General features: G+C 36.2%; 1 protein-coding gene across 1 annotated transcript in view; it reads left to right on the top strand.

Annotated features, from left to right (window-relative positions):
- Positions 1-24,566, top strand: part of DNAAF4 (dynein axonemal assembly factor 4) — a 56,825-nt gene extending 32,259 nt beyond the window's left edge. Inside the window, exons 5-9 of the mRNA XM_004779221.3 lie at positions 4,515-4,660; positions 5,942-6,051; positions 20,828-20,981; positions 22,174-22,279; positions 24,199-24,566. Of these exons, the coding sequence (XP_004779278.1) occupies positions 4,515-4,660; positions 5,942-6,051; positions 20,828-20,981; positions 22,174-22,279; positions 24,199-24,308 (626 nt within the window). The 3' untranslated portion in view covers positions 24,309-24,566. The remainder of the gene's footprint in view (positions 1-4,514; positions 4,661-5,941; positions 6,052-20,827; positions 20,982-22,173; positions 22,280-24,198) is intronic.
- Positions 24,567-25,473: the final 907 nt, after the last annotated feature.

Here is a 25,473-nt window from a genome sequence, read left to right as displayed (position 1 = left end):
GGGTTTTTTGTTTTGTTTTGTTTTTTTGTTTCATTTTGTTTTGTTTTTAGTTTTGAAATATATAAAATGGGAATGACTATAGTTCTCATATTTAAAATTTCCTGTATCATCATGTTACAGGTGTGTTTCTAGATTTTAGTTTATGGTGTGTATTTGTGTTTATCCTAAGGCTTTCTTTTAATAAGCTATGGGCCACTTAGCTTTATTATTATAAATAAAATGTATCCTAATGTCTTAGGATATTCTTCTACTATCTTACTTCATAGTTTATATTTACTAGACTTTCTTGTTAGTTTTTTCTTCTATTTTTCTGCCTTGGATTTAAAAAATGTTCTTGATTACTCCTTTCTACTAATTTGAAAGGTATGTATTCTATTTTTGTTCTTTGAATGATTAATATTAAATTTTTTGTATCTGTTTTGGTACATAGATATAATTCTTATTATTTTAACATACATATTAAACAAAGATTAAGGTTAATCTTTACCACTCCTGTAAGTATTACAAGGAAGTTTAGTGTGTAAGGTACAGTGATACCCATCTTCTATTAAATTGTCTAAACATTTTAGTCCAGTTTTTTGGAGGGAAGGGAGATCAGTTGACTTGACTTTACTTTTTATTTTTTTATTTTTAAAGATATTTTTTATTTATTTGACAGAGAGAAAGAGAGAGAGAGAGAGGTCACAAGTAGGCAGAGAGGCAGGCAGAGAGAGAGGAGGAAGCAGACTCCCTACTGAGCAGAGAGCCCAATGCGGGGCTCGATCCCAGGACCCTGGGATCATGACCTGAGCCGAAGGCAGAGGCTTTAACCCACTGAGCCACCCAGGTGCCCCAACTTCACTTTATTTTTAAATCCCAAATTTAGTCATCACTGTTAGTATGGCTTTTTTCCCCACTATACAGTCATTACTGTTTAGACTGATGCATATTTATGGATTTTTAATTTGTCTTTGCTTCTTTGTGTTTTACATCTGTGGGTTAAATTGCCTTCCCTTTACAAATAAATCCTTTAGTAGTTCTTTAATGAAGATTTGTAGGGCGTTCAATTCAGTTATTATCTTTATCTTGTGCTTGTTGTTGAAGGATGGTTTGCGTGGTTGTAGAATTCCTCATTGATAGTTATTTTCCATCAGTAATGTGAAGGTATTTTTCTATTGCCTTTTGCCCTCTAATGTTGCTGAAGTCTGCTCTTGATCTAACTATTGAACCTTTATAAGTTAACCCATGCTTTGTCTCTGGTTGCTTTAAAATTCTTCACTTTGATGTACTTTGATTTTATTAGTCTCTGTGCAGTTTTTAATTTATTTGCTTCATAAAGTCAGAACATGGAATATACTTTTATTCAAAGAACTTATGTTTTCAGTAAAGTTCTGGGAACTTTTAAGCTATTGTCTTCCTCTGTTCTCTGTATTTCTTGACCACATTCTATATATTATCTTCAGATCTCTTCTAGTTTGCAAATTTTCTTCAACTATGCTTAATGTACTGTTAAACTTATACTAAAGGTTTTAAATTTCAGCAGCAATATTTTTCATTTTGGAAGTTCCATCTGGTTTGTTGTTGTTGTTGTTGTTGTTAATTATTTTGTCACTAGTTTCTTCATTTTTCATTATGGATTTGTCTTGTCTCTGCTCTTTAAATAAACATGTTTGAAATTATTTTATCTCTTTCAGATTGTTCTGTTTTTTTCAAATTCTTAAGAAGCCATACCTTCTGTTTTTTGTGTCTGCTTACTGTCTTTTATACTGCATTGTTTTCTCATGTAATTTATAGTTTTTGATTGTGTGTCCCTCTTCTGCAAGTTTTTTTTTTTTTAATGGGTATATATTTAAAAATCTCAGGTGTTTTATGGTGTGTGGAAGTAAGAATTGCTCACGAGGAATACCTAGAGTTTTGATTTCTCACAGGAGATATTTTTTTCTCCTCCTGTCCAAAGCCCCAGGAAGAATAGGCTTCACTTTCCTGGACCAGTGGACAGTGATTTTATAAATGTTCTTTTCACTAAGAGAGAAGCCCTTCTAAGCTTCTAGGTTCATTTTCAGCTTTCTACCTCTGTAACTGTATCAGCCTTAAATTTCCAGCCTTTTGCCTTTATATATGTATTTTAGATATAGATCTAAATATCTTTCCAAACAGCTTTCTGTCAGCTTTTAGATTACACCAGCTATAAATCACTGATTAAGACTTTTTCTTTGCTTACTTTTTAAACTGAATTGTATATTTGAAACTTTATTTATTTTCTATATTTTATCAAGCATTTTATGTGTTTATTGCATTTTATCTAGAGATTGTAAAAAGTTTTAAAAACTTTATCTTGTGTTTCTAGAAACCTGTGCTAATTTATTTTTATTTTATGTTTTACTACTTGTCTTATTCTACAGTAAGGGTTTGGAAGCTAGATACCCTATTTTTAATGTAACTGGTTGTTATGTTAATGTTTTTCATGAACATTTAAAAACATTTGTTTATTTTAGCAAAATTAATAAGAAAATAAAAAAATTTTTAAAGATTTTATTTATTTGGGACACCTGGGTGTCTCAGTCGGTTAGGCTGCTGCCTTCAGTTCAGGTCATGATCCCAGAGTCCGGGGATCGAGTCCCGCATCCTGCTCCTTGCTCGGCAGGGAACTTGCTTCTCTCTCTGCCTCTGCCTGCTTGTGCGCTCTCTCTCTTTCTCTCTCTCTGATAAATAAGTAAAGAAAATCTTTAAAAAAAAAAGATTTTCTTTATTTATTTGAGAGAGAGAGAGGGATAGTATAGAGGGAAAGGGAGAGGGAGAACCAGACTTCCCACTAAGCAGAGAGGCTGATGCAGGACTTGATCCCAGGAACCTGAGATCGTGACCTGAGCTGAAGGCAGATGCTTAACCCACTGAACCACCCACCCACCCAAGAAAATAAATTTTTAATTCCTCATTATGGAAAATAGTGCTTATTCCCTTCATGTTCTGTATCCTAGTAATCATTAGTATAGTAATCTAAAGTTATATACTTCATTTTTACTTTTTCTGTTTTCCTTCTGTTACACTAACATTTAAGAATCTTATTCACAACATTTTTAGTGTGTTCTCCACTGTATAGAAAACTAATTCTTTTTATTTTTACCTTAATTTCCTCACTCCTGGGTTCTTAGTTTCATTTTTCCATGTTCTTGAACATTGGCTTGATTAATTTATTTGGAAAAGATGGCTAAAGTAGTATATTTACTTAGTTCTTAGATATCTAGGAGTATCTTTTGCCTTTATAAGTAAGCAGCAGTTTACTTGGATATAAAATTCTTGGGACATTGTATTTGGTAGGTGAAAGCTAGTTGTGGTAATGAGATCCAAAATTACAGATCAAATGAGACAGAAATTTAGTTCTCCATAATCCAATACTTGTTATGTAACAGTGACCCATGTAGGCTTGATAAATGACTTCCTACAAGGCCATCCAGGCTGGCAGTGCCATCTCTGTCATCACACCATTTGACTTCCATCTCTGGATGCCAAGGTTGGCAGTGTGTTTTAGCCACTGGGAAGGAGGTAAGAGGAGTCCACAGCAAGCAGATGTACCTATAAAATGATCCATTGCATACATCACTTCTATTCACATTTTGTTGCCTCAGATTTGGCATATAATCACATCTAATCTCAAGGGAGTCTGGGTTATGTAGATTCTAGCCTGACAATAGTCATATGCCTAGTTTAGAACTCAAATTCTATCTCTAAAAGGAAGATGGAAGAATGGATAGAATACTGGAAGATAGATGTCTCAACCACAGACATCCAGAAAATTTGCACTCAAATTTTGTTTCAGTCCTTATTTTTTCCTCCTTTTTGTATGTATTCATTTTACATCAAGGATATTACTCTTGTATTTGTGGAAAATCTGGTTTTTTTAAAGTTTCGATATTGCCTTTTAAATCTGTGTATCATATTTTTTGTACTTTTCCAATTTTTAAACTTACCCTTCCTTTTAATTCATATATTTTATATTCTAACACATAGATTTATTCTAATTATATTCTAACACATAGAACACATTGATTTCTTCTCTTATATTGGCTTAACCATTATTACATCAAACTATCTTTAGCTTTTCATTATTACTCTTTGCCTATTCTCATTAACAATTTCTTACGGCTGAAAAATTTTTATACTGCCACAAGGAAGCTTATAGAAGATACTGCTATAGGAGCTTAAGGGAAATAGAGGTAGTATTGGTAGTGACAGCTTTCTAAACTGGATGTAGAAATACTCAGAGTCCCCTTCCCTAGAGTGAATGTAAATTAAACCACTGTGTGTTTTAGCAAAGAGAATCCTAGAAAAGTAGCTGGGGTCATTGATTAAAGAAGAGATAACTAGCTGCCACACTTTCGATGATGGGATTTTATATTCCTTCTAGTAGAAGTTATCTTTGGTTTATTTGTGTAGGATTTTAGAGGTAGCTTTGATGTGTAATTACTTTAAGTCAGTTTGATTGTTACCTAGAAAATGAGAGGAAGATAACTCACTTGTTAATATTGCTTTTCAAGGAAGAAATTCAGAAAATATGTTTTTGGAGAAGTTAAAGGAAGACAGTATTCCTGGTCCTCGCTCTGTTGGCAGTATTAAAATCAGCTTTACCCCTAGAGTATTTCCAACTGCTCTCCGAGAATCACAAGTAGCAGAAGAAGAAGAGGTAGATATGCTTGTTGTTAGTTACAGTGATCACAAATGAGAATGCTTTATTTTTTATTTCATCTATTACTGTTATACTTGCCACATAATTTATCAAATACATCATTTGCATATTAGATTTGTAAACTTGTGTTTTGGTAAGGGATCCATATGTGTTTGGTAAGGGATTTGGACATTTTTGTTAATATATTTTTACAACTAATTATTATTATCATCAGGTATTTCTAATGTGACTTTCTAGACTATCTCTCATTCATTTATAAATTCCTGGGCCCTGGAATTTTGAATGTTATATCTTTAGTTATATAAGCACTAAGAACTGCGTTTTTTTTACTACAAGATATTAGTTGTCGCCTCTCACAATTGAAAAGTTGTGGAAGTAATTGAAGATCCTTAAGACATGACAATTTATAAATATTAACTATTTGGGGAGCACCTGGGTGGCTCAGTCAGTTAAGTGTCTGCCTTCGGCTCAAGTCATGATCTTGGGGTCCAAGGATTGAGCCCTGAGTAAGGCTCTCTATTCAACAGGGAGTCTGCTTCTTTCTCTCCCTCTATAATCTCTCTCTCTCAAATAAATAAAATCTTTAAAAAATATTAACTATTTTCTTATTATTGAATAATAAATTCTGAATTTTATTATTTGTAAAATTATATCTAGAACTATAAAATTATAATTATTTAAGTCATTTATATTTTTCATTATAGAAAAGCAAATATATTATAAACAAGAAAAGTAAAATAATAATCACATGAACTCCCAGAAATCTGTGTGAAATTTGGATTTGAAATTTTTATACATCTGACCTTTACCAGCTATTAATGTTCAACTGAAAAGGCTAAAAACTGGAAGTTTAAAATCACATTATCAAATAGTATATTAGTTTACTCAGGCTGCTATAACAAAATACCTTGGACTGGGTGGCTTAAACAACAGACATTTCTCAAAGTTCTGGAGGCTGGAAATTCCAAGATCAGGTACAGGGAGTGGAGGAATGAGAGTTGTGTTCTGGTCTTTCCCTCTTCTTAGAGGGACACTAATCTCATCATGGGGACCCCAACTTCATGGCCTCATCCAAATCAAATTACCTCCCAAAAGTCCTGCTTCTAAACACCATCACATTGGGATTAGGGCTTTATCATATGAATTTTGGGAGATACAAACATTCAGTCCATAACAAATAGTATTCCATCTCATGGTAGAAGCTGAGAAATCTCAAAGTAGCTGTTAATAAAAATAAAACTTTTGTGTCCTTCATTAGACTTTATCCTCTGATTTCAGTGGTTACACAAACAAGCAGAGGCACGAAGAGCACTGAATACTGATATTCCTGAACTTTCTGATTTAAAAGAAGAAGAAAAGAACCCAGAATGGCTGAAGGACAAAGGAAAGTAAGTTGCTTGAACTCAGGCTATGAGGTTTATAATAAATTAGGTATGCATTAGTACTTACTACATCTTCAAGGTATCTTCATATATGTGCCTGTGTGTGTGTGTGTGTTGTTGGGCAAAGATAATGCAAATAAATAAGTTAGGCAGGGCTTCCTTATTTAAAAAGTCAGATCATATAACAAGGCTCATATTTATATTTGTTTTTGTATTTAAATGTCACAGAAATGGAAAATATGACATCTTTTGGTGTACTTATTAAAATCCCTTTTATTTTTTTAAATATATATATTTTTTAATTTTATTTGTTTATTTGACAGAGAGAGAGAGAGAGAGAGAGATCACAAGTAGGCTGAGAGGCAGGCAGAGAGAGAGGGGGAAACAGGCTCCCCACTGAGCAGAGAGCCCGATGCAGGGCTTGATGCAGGGCTCAATCCCAGGACCCTGAGATCATGACCCGAGCCGAAGGCAGAGGCTTAACTCACTGAGCCATCCAGGCGCCCCTTAAAATCCCTTTTAAAATCACTTACATTTAGCATAAGTTCTTCCTAATCTCTCTCTCAGAAATGTGTTTTTTAGGGGCACCTGGGTGGCTCAGTCAGTTGAGTTTCCGAATCTTGATTTGGGCTCTGATCATGAACTCAGGGCTGTGAGATGGAGCCCTGTGTTGGGCTCCTCCTATGAAGTCTGCTTAAGATTCTTCTTCTTCTTGGGGCGCCTGGGTGGCTCAATGGGTTAAAGATTCTTTTTCTTCTTCTCCCTGTGCTCCTCCTTACTTAAAGACAAACAAACAAACAAACAAAAACAACAACAAAATCACAATTCCCTCTCTTAAAAAAAAAAATATGTTTTTTAGAAATTAGAGTTTCTTTGATTATTCATTTCCATCTTCAAAAGATTACCAAATTATCTTATAAATTATCATTTTATATGCAGGAAATCCTTTCATTTATTTACTTGTTGCTCTGTGTGAATATTTTATACAATTTTTTTTTTAAGATTTTATTTATTTATTTGATAGAGAGAGAAAGAGATCACAAGTAGGCAGAGAGGCAGGTAGAGAGAGGTGGGGGTCGGGGAAGCAGGCTCCCTGTTGAGCAGAGAGCCCGATGTGGGGCTCGATCCCAGGACCCTGAGATCATGACCTGAGCCGAAGGCAGAGGCTTAACCCACTGAGCCACCCAGGTGCCCCTATTTTATACAATTATTAAAAACAGTGAATTAAAAAAAAAAAAGTGAATTTTGATACATTATAAATGGCAATTTGAATTCGTATTTTGAGGCCTTTGTAGATGCCTATCTTTAGGTTTTCATTATTACTAATGAAACTATCTTTAAACTATCTTTAGCTTTTCATTATTACTCTTTGCCTATTCTCATTAGATGTTACTTGTTATATTTCATTATATAGGCTTTTATATTATATTTCTATTGTTGCCATAACAATCTACCATAAACTTAGTGGCTTAAAATATCACAAATTTATTATCTTACAGTTTTGGAAGTCAGAAGCTCAAAATGGGTTTCACTGGGCTAAAATCAAAGTATCAGTTGTGTTCCTTCTAGAGCCTGTAGGAAAGAATCTGTTTTCTTTTGTTTTCTAGTTTGTAGTCTGCCTATATTCCTTGGCTTCTGGCTGCCAGCCATCAATTGCATCACTCCGACCTCTGCTTCCAAAATCCCATCTCCTTCTCTGATCCTGACTCTCCCACTTCCCTCTTTCTTTTGTAAGGATCCCTGTGATTACATTAGTCTCATTTGCATAATATCCCACCTCAAGACCTTAATTTAGCACAGCCATGGAATCCTTCCTATCCTGTTAGGTGACACCATTGTAGGTTCTGAGGAGTAGGTTCTGAGGATTAGGATATGGACATCTTTTGGGGGAGGGAAGTTTTCTATTACCTGTCTATCACAAGTCTATATTTTTCTTTTCTTATCTTTCCTCTGTTCTTTCTTGGACTTTTCTCCTGTCTGTTACACCAGGGATTGATATGTTGGGTTGAGCTGAAGGGTCAGTTTTTCTTTTTTAAAGATTTTATATATTTATTTGACAGACACAGAGATTACAAGTAGGCAGAGAGGAAGGCAGAGAGGGGGGGGGGGAAGAAGCAGGCTTCTGGCTGAGCAGAGAGCCCGATGTGGGACTCGATCCCAGGACACTGGGATCATGACCTGAGCCGAAGGCAGCGGCTTAACCGACTGAGCCACCCAGGCACCCGAAGGGTCAGTTTTTCTGAAGGTCAGAGGCCTGGGCCTGACAGGTTGATTTCTCTTACTTCCAACATTAAAGCCCTATATGATCCTTCCTTCTCTTTCTTCCCTTCCTCTCCATTTACTCAACCATTAAATAAACATCTATTGATCTTGTAATTTACCAGACTATAGTCTAGGCTCTGAGCTACAAGGATCAGTGGAAGAGATAGATATACACAAATAGTTATAAAATACTGTGTGGGAAGTACAATACAGAGAAAAGAACAAAGTAAAATGAAAGGGGGGGGCACCTGGGTGGCTCAGTGGGTTAAGCCTCTGCCTTCGCCTCGGGTCATGGTCTCGGGGTCCTGGGATCGAGCCCCACATCGGGCTTTCCGCTCAGGGGGGAACCTGCTTCCTTCTCTCTCTGCTTGCCTCTGTGCCTACTGTGATCTGTCTGTCAAATAAAAATTAAAAAATAAAAAAAAAATGAGAAGAGGGTACTTACCTTTAAAAGGAGGAAGGTAGGTTCAGAAAAAGCTTCATAGAGAATATAGCACCTGAGCTCCTCTTAATGATAAGTAGGAGTTTCAAGAGAAAAGGAAAGAAAGACATTCATTTCAAATAGTGAGATAATGTGAACAAAAGCTCAAAAGACAAGAAATAGTGTGGACAGGAACTATGTGTGGTTTATTTTTTACTAAAACATAAAATTTGAGGCTATGAGTAATGACAACTGAACCTAGAGAAATCAGCAGGGGCCTCATTTACTTGGTTAAGATTCTTTTTTTTTAATTTATTTTTTAACTCGAGTATAATTAACACATAGTGTTATATTAGTTTCAGGTGTACAGTATAACTATTCAACATTTCTATATGTTACTCAGTGCTCATCACAATAAGATTATTTTTAATCACCTTCATCTATTTCACCCACCTGCCCTACCCACCTCTCCTCTGGCAGCTACCAGTTTGTTCACTGTATTTAAGAATCTGCCTTTTTTTAAGATTTTATTCTGTACTTTGAGGGGGAAAAATGTTGCAGAAAACATGGCGAAGGCCTTAAACTGCCTTTACTAGAGATGTTGTTGTAGGGGTGAAGAGGAGGGCAACTTGAGAACTATTTAAGAGGGAAAATAGGAAGAACTTCTTGTTTGATTTTTGGGGAGTAAGATGAAGGAGTCCCCAGTTTCTAGCTTGAATGATTGATTGCATGATGCCACCAGCTAAATTAGAGAGTACAAGATGAGGGGCTACTCAGGAGAAAATGGGAGTTAAGTTCAGTTTTTAATATGTTGAGTTTAAGATGTCTCTGGGCCAGTCTGGGTGACACTGTCCAGCAAGTCTGAACCTAGAGGAGAAGCCAACGCTATGGAAATAGATTTGGAGGTTATCAGCATTTATATTGTAGTTCAATTTATAAAAGTGAAAAAGGAGCTGAGATAGGCAGAGTGTGTAAACCAGGAAAGTAGTGGCCTGAGGATAGACACTCCATGAGCTACCAACATTTGAAGATTTTGCAAAAGAAGGTAGTACACAAAATACTCCAGAAGCCAATGGAGTAGAACTTCTAAAGAATTTTTGTGTTGTTTCCTTAAGAATATAAAAGATTGGATAGCTTTGGAGACAAGAGAAAGAAGAAATGATTGAAATCTCTCAGAGCAGAGTGGAGAAAATCGAGTGAAAGCCAAGAATGGATGGATTGTCTTGGTTTTGTTTTCCTTTTCCTCTTTTTAAAAGTTTCATTCATTTTTATATTTTATAATAACAAATATTTGGGGGGGAAGAAATTTACACAGCACATATTAAATGAAAGTCTCTCTTTTTCACCCATTCTTCTTGGCCAACTGCTTGCCCTGCCCTCGAGCTCTAACATTCTAACTCATTTCTTTAATTGCATTTTCTTATCTCTAAACTGCCGTTGTTGGGATCACAGTTAATATGTTCATAACTTGTGATGGTTTACAAGAGCTTTTGTGTATTTATATTATCTCATTAATTCCTCATAACTATAGTTGGGTAGGACCTACTCCTTTTGCACTATTTAACAAATGCTTATTGAGAAACTAGCAGCTGTACACAAAATAGCTCACTTATTTCCTATAACAGTGTGACTAGTTGGATATTATTGTTTTTATCCTCTTCTTACAAACATGGAAAACAAGGGTAGAGAGGTTAAGAAAATATGGCTAAGGTGATGGTTAATGAGTAAAACCAGGATTCAATTCCAGGTCAGTATGATTAAAAGCTTGTATTCTAACTACTGCTGTATACTTTTCACAGATGAATAAAATCTACTTCCTGTCCCTTCATTCCAATTGTGAAGGCAGTCTAAGCGGTTTGGTTATGAATTGTTCCTCCTTGCAATCTGAGAATGCTGAAGTGAGCAAAGCTGACTGGGCTGTCCTGTTGGATTGATTACTTTGCTCTAGAAAATGTTGACAGATTGACTTGGAATAGATAGAGATACTTCATTTTCTGAAATTGGAGGAAAGAAAGTGAAGACAAGTATGGATCTAGATAAGAGAAATTGGTGAATATTGTTGGCCCTGCCAGGTTGGAGAACATGAATTTATAGAGATGTCAGTACAGCTGTGTAATATATCTCCTATAGTGTTTAGTATTTTGAATTTAAGAATAGATCTGTGGGCCAGAGTGAGAGTTTTAACTGACAAGTACAGTAAAAGACTAGTAGTGCAAGGGACCAGATTGCTCATGGAAAAATAGCTCAGATGTCTACCCATGAAGTCCAGGATGAGTTAGAAAGGAAGAAACGCCATGAGGGACACATTGGACTAAGAGAAAATGGAGCAATTAAGAAGTTAAAGGGTATTGTAAGGTTGAAGATTAAAGGGAAATTTGGTAGACTAGAAATTTCTGATTAGTGGCTGGGATTCTAGAGTTTGATATTTCCAAGATAGTGTAGTTCAAGTGATGACGGAGGCCAATATGTGATCCTGGGAGTGGGTAGCAAAAGTATTGTTGAAAGAAAGATATGCTGAGTTAAGGAGTGCTATGTATTTCAAGAATAAACTGATAAATGGGTCATATACATAATAGAATCCTCTGGAGTCATGGCAGAAGTTGGGATAGAGACAGATGCTGGGAACCAGGTTTCAAAGTCCTGAATGAATATGAGAAGAGTGATTTTAAAAAGCCAGTAGATGACTGTGACTAGAATGCTATAGGGCAAAGATGTTAGTAGTTCCAAAGGATAAGGACAAAGAGAGCCTAGACAATGCCCGTCCCACCCCCTTAAGTCCCTGATGTGGGGAGTTGAGTGGAGGGATATTTAGTGGAGAGAGTGGTAGAGATTAATACTGCCTTCAGGGCAGAGCCAGGTTTATTTTAGAAAGGATTTTGTGGAAAAGTTGAGGCTATAGGGAGAGACTGGGAGGTGGAGTCTATTATGGTAGAACTAAGAATAAGAAAGTACAAAAGAGGAGCACCTGCCTGGCTCAGTTGGTAGAGCAGGGACTCTTGTTCTCAGGATCTTGAGTTCAAGCTCCACAGTGGGAATAGGGATTACTTAAAAAAAAAAAAAAAAAAAAAAGTGCAAAGGAGTAGAGGGGGGTAGGAGTAGGAAAGTCCAAGAACATGAGGACAAGGGAGAAGTGTGCTTTTAGATCAATGCTCAGAATAACACAGTTAATTGACATGGGGAGACAGTCTTTGGGTACAGGTGCTATGATGCTGGGACGGGCTAAAGGTTCTAGGCAGTGTTGGTGTGGACTTATTTCTGATACACTAAAGATGTGATTTGGATTTAGGAGTAGAAAGTGCTGGGTGCACATGGGTGGCTCTGTCAGGTAAGCATCTGCCTTCAGCTCAGGTCATGATCCCGGGGTCCTGGGATTAAGCCCCACTTTGGACTCCCTGCCCAGTGAAGTCTGCTTCTCCCTCTGCCCCTCCACTTCCTTGTGCTTGCTCTCCCTCTTTCATATAAATTAATAAGATAAGATTGTTGAGCCTGGGTTGGAATTTTGACTGACAAGTGCGGCAAAAGTGTGTGTGTGTGTGTGTGTGTGTCTGTGTGTGTTTGTGCGCACGCGTGCACACATGTGTGTTAAAATAAAATTAAAATTAAAACATAGAAGTAAAATTGACTGCTGGAAAAAACAACGAATTGGCAGCAACCCTAGTGCAAAAGTAGACTTTGAAGCTGTCAAACATGGTAGATTGTCATTACTTTGTCTCTTTTGCTTACATATACTTTTGCCTTACTACCTCCAATTAGATAGAAAAAGAAAGAGAAGCCACATAAGAGGACCAGAGAAAGAAAGCTGAAAATGAGGAGAGTTGGAAGAAAACTTAGTAACTAATAACACTGAGAGAAATAGATCAAAGTATGGTTAATCATAGCTCCAAGTACAAATAGATGAAAGGTATGACTTGTTAGAATTGTATCCTCACTAGCAATGTAATGCAGTACAAAAGATAGAAATAGACTTAATAGAGCTGATTCAGAAGTAGTGTGTTGAATTTAAGCCAAAGGATGAAATACTTTAATCTACGGAGACTTTGTTTCATGACAGCTTTCTATATTCACACAGGTGAAAATAGTCCAATATAGCATGGTAAGTAGTCTTACTATGCTAAAACCCATGGGACACTTGTTTCACAGAAGAGTAGAGGTGGGAAAACCTTTCAAAAGACCAATAGCTTTTTCATTTTCCTCTGCCTACCCTTCCACTGCTGTGTCTTAGTTTTAAATGCCAAATCTCTACCTTTTGGGAAAATACATAAGCTTAGGCAATTTTATTTGCTCCTGAGAACATTTTACCTTTTCCAGTTAACCTTAGTACCAGATAGCTTTTTACTGAGAACATCTCATATAAAACAGAGTCAAGATGCTCTAATTTAGATATATGCATGGTATGATGTTATTTAACAGGCTTGCATGACTCAAAATCTGTAAATAACTTTAATAGCTACCCTTCTAGATGCTTGTAATCATATAAAGTAAATGGACCATTGTTCTGTGTCACTGACATTGCTCTGTGCTTGATTTTTAGCATAAGTTTTTTTGGACTTTGTCTTAACTTTAGACTTAAATCCCTTCTTTTCCCACCCTAGGGCTACTTGAGATCCTTCTGCATACCTCACTCTACAACAAAGTCTAATGTTACCTAGGAGAGAATTGAGGATATATTACTCTACAATCTAGCTCCCAGCATCATATTGCTATTATTATATAAAATAATTGTCTACCCTAGTTCTTAGTTGGAACTTTTCTTCCTTTCCTTTGTACGTGAGGCTTGAACTCACAACACTGAGCTGCAAGGCCTGAGCTGCAATCAAGAGTCGGATGCTTAACTGACTGAGCCATCTAGGCGTCCCCTGAATTTTCTTTTTATTCTTTTGGCCTAAGTGCCAGATTTTATATCCTGTCTAGTACTCCAGTCCTTTTAAGATGAGGATCTGCTTTGGCTTTGCTATATCTTTTGCTACCAGGCTAATTCTACTTCTGAACCCCAGCTTTGTTTATAGGACCCTGCTGACAGACTAACCTACTCTGCCAGTCTATATTTCTGCTTGTTTTTTTGTGTATGTTCTGTGTTTGGATTCTGTCTCCTTATCTGGATGTCCTTTTACTTTGTTTTGGACTTTTTTTTTTTTTTTTTTTTTTTTTTTAAAGATTTTATTTATTATTTATTCGACAGAGAGAGATCACAAGTAGGCAGAGAGGCAGGCAGAGAGAGAGAGAGGAGGAAACAGGCTCCCTGCTGAGCAGAGAGCCCGATGTGGGACTCGATCCCAGGACCCTGAGATCATGACCTGAGCCGAAGGCAGCGGCTTAACCCACTGAGCCACCCAGGCGCCCGGACTTTTTTTTAAATAAAGATTTTTATTTATTTATTTGACGGAGAGAGATCACCAGTTGGCAGAGAGACGGGCAGAGAGAGAGAGGAAGGGAAGCAGGCTCCCCGCTGAACAGAGAGCGTGATACGGGGCTTGATCCCAGGACCCTGGAATCATAACCTGAGCCTAAGGCAGCGGCTTTAACCCACTGAGCCACCCAGGTGCCCCATGTTTTGGACTTTTTTATGCTGACTATTGACGATCTTCTCCCAATACAGTATACAATTCTACTTGCCAAATTGAATTTCTTTCTAATTCTTAGGTTTGGGTCCATGCCTTGGCAAGAACTATGAAGGGTTAGCCTACCACAGTTTCTTGGATATGGGGGAGAAGACAGGAAGGAGATGCATGGGTCAGAGACTAAGGGCTATTTTTCAAGGCACATCAAACAATGTGAGCTTTATGTTGGTTCCCTTTGCTGCTCAAGTCCTATAAGGTCAGTGCAAAGGCAGGCCCAGGTTTGAACCACAGCTCAGAATACCATATTTAAGGAAAACATTTTTTAAAAAAAATTTTACTTTTACTTATTTGAGACAGAGAGTGCATGTGTGTGAGAGCAGGGGTGGGGAAGGTGGGGGGAGTGGAGCATGAAAGAGAGGGACCAGGAGGCTCTTTACTGAGCAGGAGCCTGACATGAAGCTCAATTCCAGGACCCCAAGATCATGACCTGAGCTGAAATCAAGTCAGATGCTTAACTGACTGAGCCACCCGGATGCCCCCAAGGAACACAATTTTTTATAAGAGGATTATAAGCAAGCATGTCTAACCTTTGCCCCATAAGGAGATACTATGTTTTTATCATACTGAACAACAAATAAATCTGTTCTTTGCCCCAGAGGAAGACACTATCTCTATTTTCCAAGGCTGTGTGCTATACAAACATCTTTGAAATGATTGTGCCAATTAAAAGCTGATTCTGCATCTGATTTAAGACATGCACGAACATAAGATTCCCATGGAGACTCATCCCCCAACAGCCCTTTGCACCTGCATACTTTCAGGACAGGTTTGCCAAATCTGCTTTGCTCTGCTGCATTTTAAAGACTCTGTTTCTGGAGATAAGACAGTTTTCTTATACCACTACCTTTTGCCTGATTTAAAGACGTTTAGAATCCATATTCTAAGATGACTTCTTTGAGGTAATTACCATTTTGTTCAGTTGCTTGTTTGTATGCATTTTATAGCCCATAATATTCTGTTGCAATAGAGTACCTTTTATGGCCTAACTTGTCATTTTGTTCAGTATGTAGTTTCCTCTTCCTGTATCCATAGTGAGTGCTAAATTGTACTGCTTGTGTGCCTTCACTAAGGTGTGCTGCTACTCAGCTTTAGAAGCTCTCAGGATACCCAAGAATGGGGCTTCTGGGTGGCTCAGTGGGTTAAAGCCTCTGCCTTTGGCTAGGGTCATGATCCCAGAGTCCTGGGATCAAGCCCTGCATCAGGCTCTCTGCTCAGCTCTCTCCTCTCTCTTTCTCTCTGCCTGCATCTCTGCCTACTTGTGATCTCTGTCAAATAAATAAATAAATAAAATCTTAAAAAAAAAAAAAAAGACACCCAAGAATGTTTTTTAGCTGAATGATGAGATGCTGAAAGAGACAAGGACTTTTAAAGTCCTTTCAGGGGCGGGTGGCTGTTAGAGTTCTTACTGCTCACACAACAGAGCAGTTCTGCCTTCTCTTGGAATTTGTGTTGCTCCTGCCCCTATTGCTGTGTCTAGTCCCTACTACTACTGATTTCTCCCAGCTTTTTCCTGCCCTTTACTTCACTTCTCTCTGTAGTGCTTCTTTCCTATCAGTCCTGCCTCTGGTTCTTCTTCCACCCTCAACTCTTGTACAAAATCTTTGGCCCTTTTGGCCATTGCGAATCAGCATGTTTCTTTTTCATAAGGGCACACCAATCAGTCATCATAAAAATGACAGGAATGTTTGCAGTTGTCCATGACTTTTTGGTTCTCACTGTATATACAGTTTAATAAACACTCAGTATGTGTTGAATTAATGAGTACTTTTGCATAAATCTTTTCAATGACGTTGCCTTGTTTGGAACATTAGGGTAGACTTCATGGTTATTAACCTCTCTATTTAAATTTGGTGTTCAAAGGTTACTGCCCTTTAGACATAGGTTTAATTTTTTTCGCCTTTCCTTTTGAAATTTGGCTATTTCCAAGTTCAAAATCATTCTGAAAGCCCTTATGTAAATTCTTGAATGTTTGTAGTGGCATTGAACTTAAAAGAATGTAATGTTCCTTTGGATTTATGTTTTAATATGTATGGTAAACATTAAAAATATTTTAATACATCATATTTCTTGTTATTATGCCTTTTACAGTGGTTCTTTTAATAATGCTCTTTGTAAACTCTTTCCCTTAGAACCTGGGAGAATTTTTCTGACAAAACTGTTATATTATAAAACTGTAAATTTATATGAAAGATGAAAAATGGAAGCATTCTTCATTTATTTTTGAAAAATTTTAAATTTTTTATGTTTTTATTTTTTTAGAGGGGGGAGGTGATGAGAGAGAAGAGAGGGTCTGAAGCAGGCTCCATGCCCAGTGTGGAGCCTGATGTGGGCTCAGTCTCAAAACCCTGAGATTATGACCTGAGCTGAAATCAAGAGACAGACACCCAGGTGCCTCAAAAATGGAATTGTTCTTCAGATGTGTATGTCAATACAAGATTTGTACAGACATATAGACTAATGGAATAGATAGTCCAGAAATAGCCCTCCCTCCTATGATCAAATGTTTTTCAACAGTTATTCAATGTAGAAAAGATAGTCTTTTTAACACATGGTGGTGGGAAAACTGGAAATTCATATAAAAAAGAGTGAAGTTGGGCCTTCTTACTACCTTATATAAAAATTAAGTCAGAATATATCAAACACGTAAACATAAGAGCTAAAACTATAAAATTCTTGGAATAAAACACAGAGTGCATTGTGACGTTGGATTTGGCAGTTTTTCTTGGATGTGACATCAAAGGCATCAGGGAGCCTGGGTGGCTCAGTTGGTTAAGTGCCTGACTCTTGATTTTGGCTCAGGTTATGATCTCAGGATCATGAGTGGGACTCTGTACTCAGCAGGTAGTGTGCTTGAGATTTTTTCTTTCCCTCTCCCTCTGTCCTTCCCCCATCCCTGATCACATTCTCTCTCTCTCTCTTTCTCACTTTAAAAATTTTTTAAATCACAGACAACAGAAAAGTACTTTAATTGAAAAGCATCAAAGTTAGAAACTTCTGTCCATGAAGGGCACTATTAACAGAGTGAAAAGTCAACCCATGGAATGGAGAGAAAATATTTTCAAATCATATATCTGATAAAGGGTTAATATCCAGACTACATATAAAGAACTTCTGTGGGGCCCCTGGGTGGTGTAGTTGGTTAAGCATCCCACTCTTGGTTTCAGCTCTGATCTGATCTCCAGATCGTGAGAGCAAACCCCTTGGCAGTTCCTTGCTCAGCAGAGTCTGCACGGGTTTCTCTCTCCATCTCCCTCTGGCCCCTCCCTCAAACAAATAAATCTTAAAAAAAAAAAAAAAAAAAAAAAAAAAAACTTCTGAACAGCTAAAAATCAAACAACCTTTTAAAAAAGTAGGCAAAGAAAATAAATAAAAATAAAAATTAGGCAAAGGGCTTAAATAAACACTTCTCTAAAGAAGATATATACAAATGGCAAAAACACATGAAAAGATGTTGAATACCACTAATTATTTAGAAAATGCAAATCCAAATTGCAATGGGATACTACTTTACACACATTACAGTGGCTGTTCTAAAAAAAACAAACCAGAAATAAGAAGTGTTGGTGAGGATATGGAAAAATTAGAACCGTCGAACATTGTTGGTGGGAATGGAAGATGGTACACAGTATGAAGGCTCCTTAAAAAATTAAAAATAGAATTACCATGTCATCCAGCAATCCCACTTCAGGGTGTATACACAAAGGAATTGAAATCAGGGGACACAAACAGGTATGTGTACACCCCTGTTCATGGTAGCATTATCCATAATAGCCAGGAGGTGGAAGCAATCCAGGTGCTCATTGATGGGTATTTTGGTAAACAAAATGTGGTATATCCATACAACAGAATATTATTCAGCCTTTTAAAAGGAAGAAACTCTTGTTATACACTACAGCATGGATGAGCCTTGGAGACATTATGCTAAGTGAAATATGCCAGTTACAAAAGGACAAATACTGCATGATTCCACTTACGTGAGGTACCTAGACCAGTCAAATTCATAGAACAGAAAATAGAATGGTGGTTGTCAAAGATAGGAGGGAATGGGGAGTTAATGTTTAAATGGGTACAGAGTTTCAGTTTCAGAAGATGAAAAAGTTCTCGAGATGGATATTAGTGATAGTTGACAACAATGTAAATGCACTTAGTGCCACTATACATTTAGAAATGGTTAAAAATGGTAAATTTTGTTATATATATTTTATCACAAGTCTTAAAAAAGGCTGGTAGTAGACACTATTGGTTATCTGGCCAAAATGTATGGTCTCCCTTTATTCTCACTGGCTGAGACCCTATTTCGTTTAGGTATGTAGAACTTACCCTTGTGACTTAGATGGGGACCTTTCCCAAGTCCCAGGATAAATTCTGATTGACTTCAACAAATCAGGTTTGTTTTCCTTACACTGTTGGTGAGGTTTTTCTGTTTGTGTTGTTTTATTTTTAGCTAGATGAACAAAAATATGTACTGTAATGTTGTTTATACAAGCAAAGTATTGGGAAACAAAAACTCTAAATGTCCATCGGGAGAAGGAGACTGGTTTCAAAAATCCTGGCACAAATTAGAGGTTTCTTTGTAAAAATAACAACAACAAAAACAACTTTGTAAAAATAGTATGTCTCCATTTCTTAATACGAAAAGATAATCATATTGTTGAATTTTCATAAGTGCCCCCAAACAGCAATTTGTAGTACTAAGGAATAAAGGTGGGGAGAGAAAGTTAGAGGGGGAGAGAGACTGAGGAAGAGAAGGAGAGACTTGGTGGTTTTATTAAGGCAAAATATTTTTTTAAGGGTTTGTTCTCTTGGTCAGTGTGATGGGAAAGGAGGTAAACCAGGAGATTTTTGGGAAAGGTTTTCTCACCCTCAAGGAGCGTATGTCAGACGATACTATCCCATTTTCTTTGAATGAATATTGTGCTTGAATGTGGCACCTTAAATTATGTGGCCACCATACATCCTATGAGGCAGATCAGATCAGCCCTAGGATGAAGTAGTTGCTGAGTACAGTAGAATGGAGAAATGAAAGGAACCTTAAGCCTTAGGATAACATCCTCAAGCTGGTGATTTCATTGGGCACAGAGACTTTCCATGGTCTGGACTTTTTAAATGTGAGGTAATTTATTTCCTTATTTGTTTAAACCAGTTGGAGTTGGAATTCTGTCCGTTACTTGCATTCAAAAATATCTTAGCTGATATGAGGCACTTCAGAAAAATAAACTGTTCCCAGAGAATTAGCTTTTCCAGTTTGTGCAGGTTATTTTATTTTATTTTTATTTATTTATTTGTTTTTTTGTACAGGTTATTTTATTTTATTTTAAAGATTTTATTTATTTATTTGACAGACAGAGATTACAAGTAGACAGAGAGGCAGGCAGAGAGAGAAAGGAGGAAGCAGGCTCCCTGCTGAGCAGAGAGCCCGATGTGGGGCTCGATTCCAGGACCCTGGGATCATGACCTGAGCTGAAGGCAGAGGCTTTAACCCACTGTGCCACCCTGGCGTCCCTGTACAGGTTATTTTAAACTTAAGTCAGGCTTAGGTTAGATGTCACAGTGGTGTCATCTTCCCTTTTACTAATGATGTACTGGGTGCTTTTACTTTTGATGTCATCGTGTTCTAGAACTGTACAGTATGCAGTACAATCAACTGGAAGTGAATACAAAGTGTTTTATGGTACATTTATATTTGGTATTTCCTATATTCCTTATGTTTATGTGTTTTTCAAAATTCTAAGAATTATATATATAAAAATAAACACTTTACATTTTAACTAAATCCTTTAACTGTGAACATCTATTTGAAGAGAATTTTGGAAGACTTGATCTATTAGATGCTTTTGTTTGCAAGTAACCAAAAAAACCCAATTTAAACTGGCTCTATGTTAAAGGAATTTATTGGCTTATATGACTAAAAAAGCTAAAGGCATGTTGCATTTCAGGTAAAACTTGATCCAGCAGCTTAACTGTATCACTAAGGACTCAGTTTCTATCTGCCTTTTTATTCTTTTCATAATTCCATATATCAGCTTTATTCTAGTGCTAGCTGTTCCCATGGTGTTAAACATGGTGACTAACAGTTTGGGCAGTGTGTTTTCTTCACTTGTATCCAGTAAGAGGAGTTTTTCCAACTTTCCATTCTCCAACTTTGGAAAGTCATAGGCTTCATTCTGAATTGACCAGTTTAGGTCATAAACCTCTCCCCAAGTCAGTCATTGTAGTTAGTTAACAGGGTAGAAATATGCTTACTGGTTAAACTACAGATGAGTACCCTTGGAGGTGGGGTCGAAGTCAGTCCCATTCAGATCTATTACATGCTGATGTATGTAGGGGAAAGATGGAGCTGGTGCAGCCTTGGAACGAAGTCTAATGTACAGGCAATAGAAAAGGAGGTGAGCCATCTCCTCTGCCACATACCATTAGATATTATTTCTGTGTTTTTATTTCAATATTACATTGTTTTCCTTTTCTCTTTTTGTCTTACTAGCAAACTGTTTGCAAAAGAAAACTACTTGGCAGCTATTAATGCATACAACTTAGCCATAAGACTAAATAACAAGATTCCACTATTGTATTTGAATCGGGCTGCTTGCCACCTAAAACTAAAAAACTTACACAAGGCTATTGAAGATTCTTCTAAGGTATATATATCTATTTATTTATATATGGTGCTTTAAAATTGTTATCCTCTTGTTTATTGATTTAAATGATGCCTTTAATCTTTTTTTTTAAATTTATATACTTGAGTTGCAAGGATTTTAAGAGTCATCTTGTTAGTTACTTTTTTTTTAACTGAAAAAAGAGATTTTTTTGAATCAACAAGAAACTGATGTTTTTTTGGAGACTTTAAGACACTATATTGCCTTGGTATGTATCAGTTGAAGTTCACAAGGAAATTAGTAAATGCTTGTCAGTTTGTGCTTACCCTTTATCTTATTAAAGTTTTGCAGACTTAAAGTTTGAAAGAAGAAAACTTGATTTTTTCTTATTATCACTACGACCTGCACAGTAGAAGGATAGCTCTACATTAATTTCCCAATTATCAGAATAAACCTAGTATATTCTAATTTTATTATTAATATCATGTCATTATCTTAAACTTCAGTTTTCTCTCTCTCTCTTTTTTTTTTCTTCCATGTCAGAGTAATCTGTTTTAGGGGAAAATCATATGCAAAAATCTCTCATGTGGCTCCTTTAGATTGAAAATGTGAAGGAAATAACCATATCCTCCTGCTTTGATCTCATTAAGCTATTAAAAGATCTGACAGTATTTTTATGATCCAGTTTTCCTTTTACTAGAACCATTCTGTGCACAAATATTTATTGAATGAATGAATGGGATCACCCAATTTGAATGCAAAGACCTCCAATGTTTTTAATCACTCCTGCTAATAAAGATAAAGCTGTAAAGGTTTCAAATGATAAACCAAATCACCACTTTGGAGAAAAGCTATGCATCTGGTATAGGAACAATTGAACAATTCCTTAAGTTCAACACAAATACAAGTATTTGATAAATTTCTGTGCCAGTTAAGTCAAAATTTTGGTGGGTGAGACTTGATGCTTTTTAAATTTTTTTTAAAGATTTTACTTATTTATTTGACAGATCACAAGTAGGCAGAGAGGCAGGCAGAGAGAGAGGAGGAAGCAGGCTCCCCACAGTGCAGAGAACCGGATGCGGGGCTTGATCCCAGGACCCTGAGATCATGACCTGAGCTGAAGGCAGAGGCTTTAACCTACTGAGCCACCCAGGCGCCCCTGATGCTTGTTTTAAAGTTAAGATTTTTATCATGTTTTTGCCCGAGTTTAAATTCCCTTATTTTATTCTGTAAGGCACTAGAGTTATTGACACCACCCGTTGCAGACAATGCTAATGGAAGAATGAAGGCATATATACGACGTGGGACAGCATTCTGTCAACTGGAATTATACATAGAAGGTAAGAAATTGATAGAAATGTTTTGAGTTCCTAGTTATACTCTGAAAAAAATCGCTGGAATTATTTAAGATCATATTTTTTTTAGGACTCCACTGTTTTATATTTTTAGCATTTAATATATTCTTTGCAGTTTATGTGATAAAAATGATTTTTAAGTATTTAAAAAATTTATTGTTGTAGAAGGCAGTTAAGACAAGATATGAACAAGTTTAGGTGTAGGAAAATGCTACAGTATCCAGACAACTTTTTTATGGAAAGATGTGTAATAAAGGATATAAAAGAGTCACTTAAGATATGATGGAAATTTAAAATGAACTACTTTGGTCATACAGACAGACACACAAGCTCAGAAACAACTGATCTATCACAGTGTATGATCATTGCTTATGTTTGTGAGACTGTACTAACTTTTGTTTCAGCTTCATGTGTATAGAAGCCATAACATTTATTTTTTATTGTTTTTCATTTTTAATGTATTTAGGTACTTTTTGCTTTAATTCATGTTGCTTCAAAAGCAAAATTTTGTAGTAGTTAGCGTTTTATCTTTAATGCTCTTCATGCCTCCTTACCCAGAGGACCAGACAATTTTCCTTTATTCAAGACCTCGAGGCATATCCCTGATGATGCCTTACCAGGGAATGGGCTAGTCTATAAGGTTTTATTATTTCTGAATACATTTTTAAACTTGTTTCTGACATTTTTTAGGAGATTTTTTTAAACAAAGCATTCCAATTAGATTTATGTGCCCCACCCTTTATTTTTAGTCTCTTAACCAGCTTCATGAAGTTAAAAATTATCAGGACAGGAATGAAATAATATAAAGCATTCTTTTTTTTTTTTTAAGATTTTATTTATTTATTTGACAGACAGAGATCACAAGTAGGCAGAGAGGCAGGCAGAGAGAGAGGAGGAAGCAGGCTCCCCGCAGAGCAGAGAGCCTGATGTGGGGCTCGATCCCAGGGCCCTGGGATCATGACCTGAGCCGAAGGCAGAGGCTTTAACACACTGAGCCACCCAAGTGCCCCAATATAAAGCATTCTTTAGAAATTGTAGCATCATAGACTTTTTTGAGCTAAAAGTACTCTTCATTTTAAAGATGAGAAAATGGAGGCTTAGAGAAGTTAAGTGATTTACCTTAAGTGGCATGGCAAATAAGTAGCACTTAGAACTCAAGTCTTCTTACTCAAAGAAATTTTCCCACTCCTTATGTTGGTAAAAACTTAGACTCATTTATATTTATTTAACATACAGTCCACAATGCTTTCCTTTTAAATTAAGTTTCCTCAAAGGAATTCTGTATATATGACAACTATAGAAAAAAACACAAACTGTAGTCTATGAATTATATAAAGTATGAATTGAGACTACCAAAATTATTTTTTTAAATCTAGAATTTCTAAATAAGATGCCATGTATTACTTTCTCATTGAGGTAATAAAAATGTCTTTTTTATAGTGAGTTTTATTGAGTCTTTTCATGCTTTAATGAGCTTAAGCTGTCAGTTTATTTGTACTTGAACTTAAAATAACTGCTTCTTGGGTGCTTGGATGGCTCAGTCTGAAAAGTGTGCAACTCTTGATCTTGGGATCATGAGTTTGAGCCCCACATTAGGGGTAGAGATTAAATGCATTTAAAAAGCTTAAAAAACAAAAACAAAAACAAAAAAACCCCAAAACTGCTTCTTACTGAATCCTGAATATAATGATTATAATTATTCCTGAAGTCACTGAAAAATTTCTGCAATCTTTTAAGAAATACTATATAGAGACATATTTGTGAAAATGATAATCAGATTTAAAATCTGATACTTGTCCTGAACCATGTTCTTAGAGGTTATTTTTATTAAAAAATATCATCTAGATAACACAAGTTTTTATAAAATACTAATTTTACTGACCATCATTGCAATATAAATATAGGCCTCCAGGATTATGAAGCTGCACTTAAGATTGATCCATCCAATAAAATTGTACAAAATGATGCTGAGAAGATTCGGAAGATAATTCAAGGAACAGAACTAAAATCCTAATGACTGCTGAAGCAACTAGGTATTGTACTAGGTATTGTTTTAAGTCTTTCAAAAATAAATGGAGGCATTAGGAATCTTTGTAAATATTACGGCTGATTGTGCAGAATCACTTTTTTTTTTTCATTCTCTAGTTCTGTAGATGGCAAAATATTATAAATCTATAGAAAATGAAATGTTTGATTTGAATGGTTTCTGAATGAGTAAATCAAACTAAGAATGATTTAATTCTTTGCTGCTTCAATACATGGATTAATTACATATATATTTTGTTGTTGTTGTTGCTGTTACTAAAATCAGCTCACCCCTATAACTAACAAAATATTTCTTGGTGTGATGAGTACTAGGACATTACTGACTCATTTCTGACAAAGTAAAATTTGAAAATAGAAGACTATGTTATATTTTAAATTAAATGTACTACTTAATTGAATGACTGACCTTAGTATAATCAGTACTGATATTCACCTAGTATTCAAAGCACAAAACCTTTACTTCTCCATCACACTGTGGGAGGGTAGACCAGTTCAACCTAGCAAAACAACTGTTTGGAAACGCCCCGCCTTTTTTTTTTAAAGATCTTATTCATTTATTTGAGACAGTGAGAGAGGAAGAGCATGAGCAGCAGGGGGTAAGAGCAAAGCTAGAGGTTAGAAGCAGATTCTCTGCTGAGCAGGGAGCCCAACTCAGGACTTGATCCCAGAACTCTGGGATCATGTGAAGGCAGACACTCAACAAACTGAGCCACCCAGGCACCCTGTTTAAGAAGACCTTATTTTTGACTTTAGTTGTATGTAGTGTTTTCCAAAGCATGGATTATATTTCATAATATCGGGTGAAGGTAAGTTTTCTAATGAGATATTTTCTAGTAGCTTCAAGCATAACAGGAGAAAGAAAAAGACAGCAAATGTTAACATAGAATGTTAAGATACTGGCATTGGATTGTACCACTGTTTGTGTTGTACCACAGCAATGAGGCAAGCATTAAGCAAAACCAGTACAGCTTCCCTTTTGTATATAGTAATTATCGCAATTGTCTGATTATATTTAGAGGATTTTTAGAAATACAAAACACAATATTTAGGAGTAAGTTTTTTTAGTATTTGGTAATCTGATGTCATTCAAATGGACCATAAAACAGCTTCATTCTTCTTTTTTTTTTTAAACC

The sequence above is a fragment of the Mustela putorius genome, unplaced genomic scaffold (assembly GCF_011764305.1).
Source record: "Mustela putorius furo isolate JIRA1106 unplaced genomic scaffold, ASM1176430v1.1 tig00000660_pilon_pilon_pilon, whole genome shotgun sequence".
NCBI classification, from domain to species: domain Eukaryota; kingdom Metazoa; phylum Chordata; class Mammalia; order Carnivora; family Mustelidae; genus Mustela; species Mustela putorius.
The sequence above is the reverse complement of the archived record's forward strand: the minus strand, read 5'-3'. Positions and strand labels throughout refer to the sequence as shown.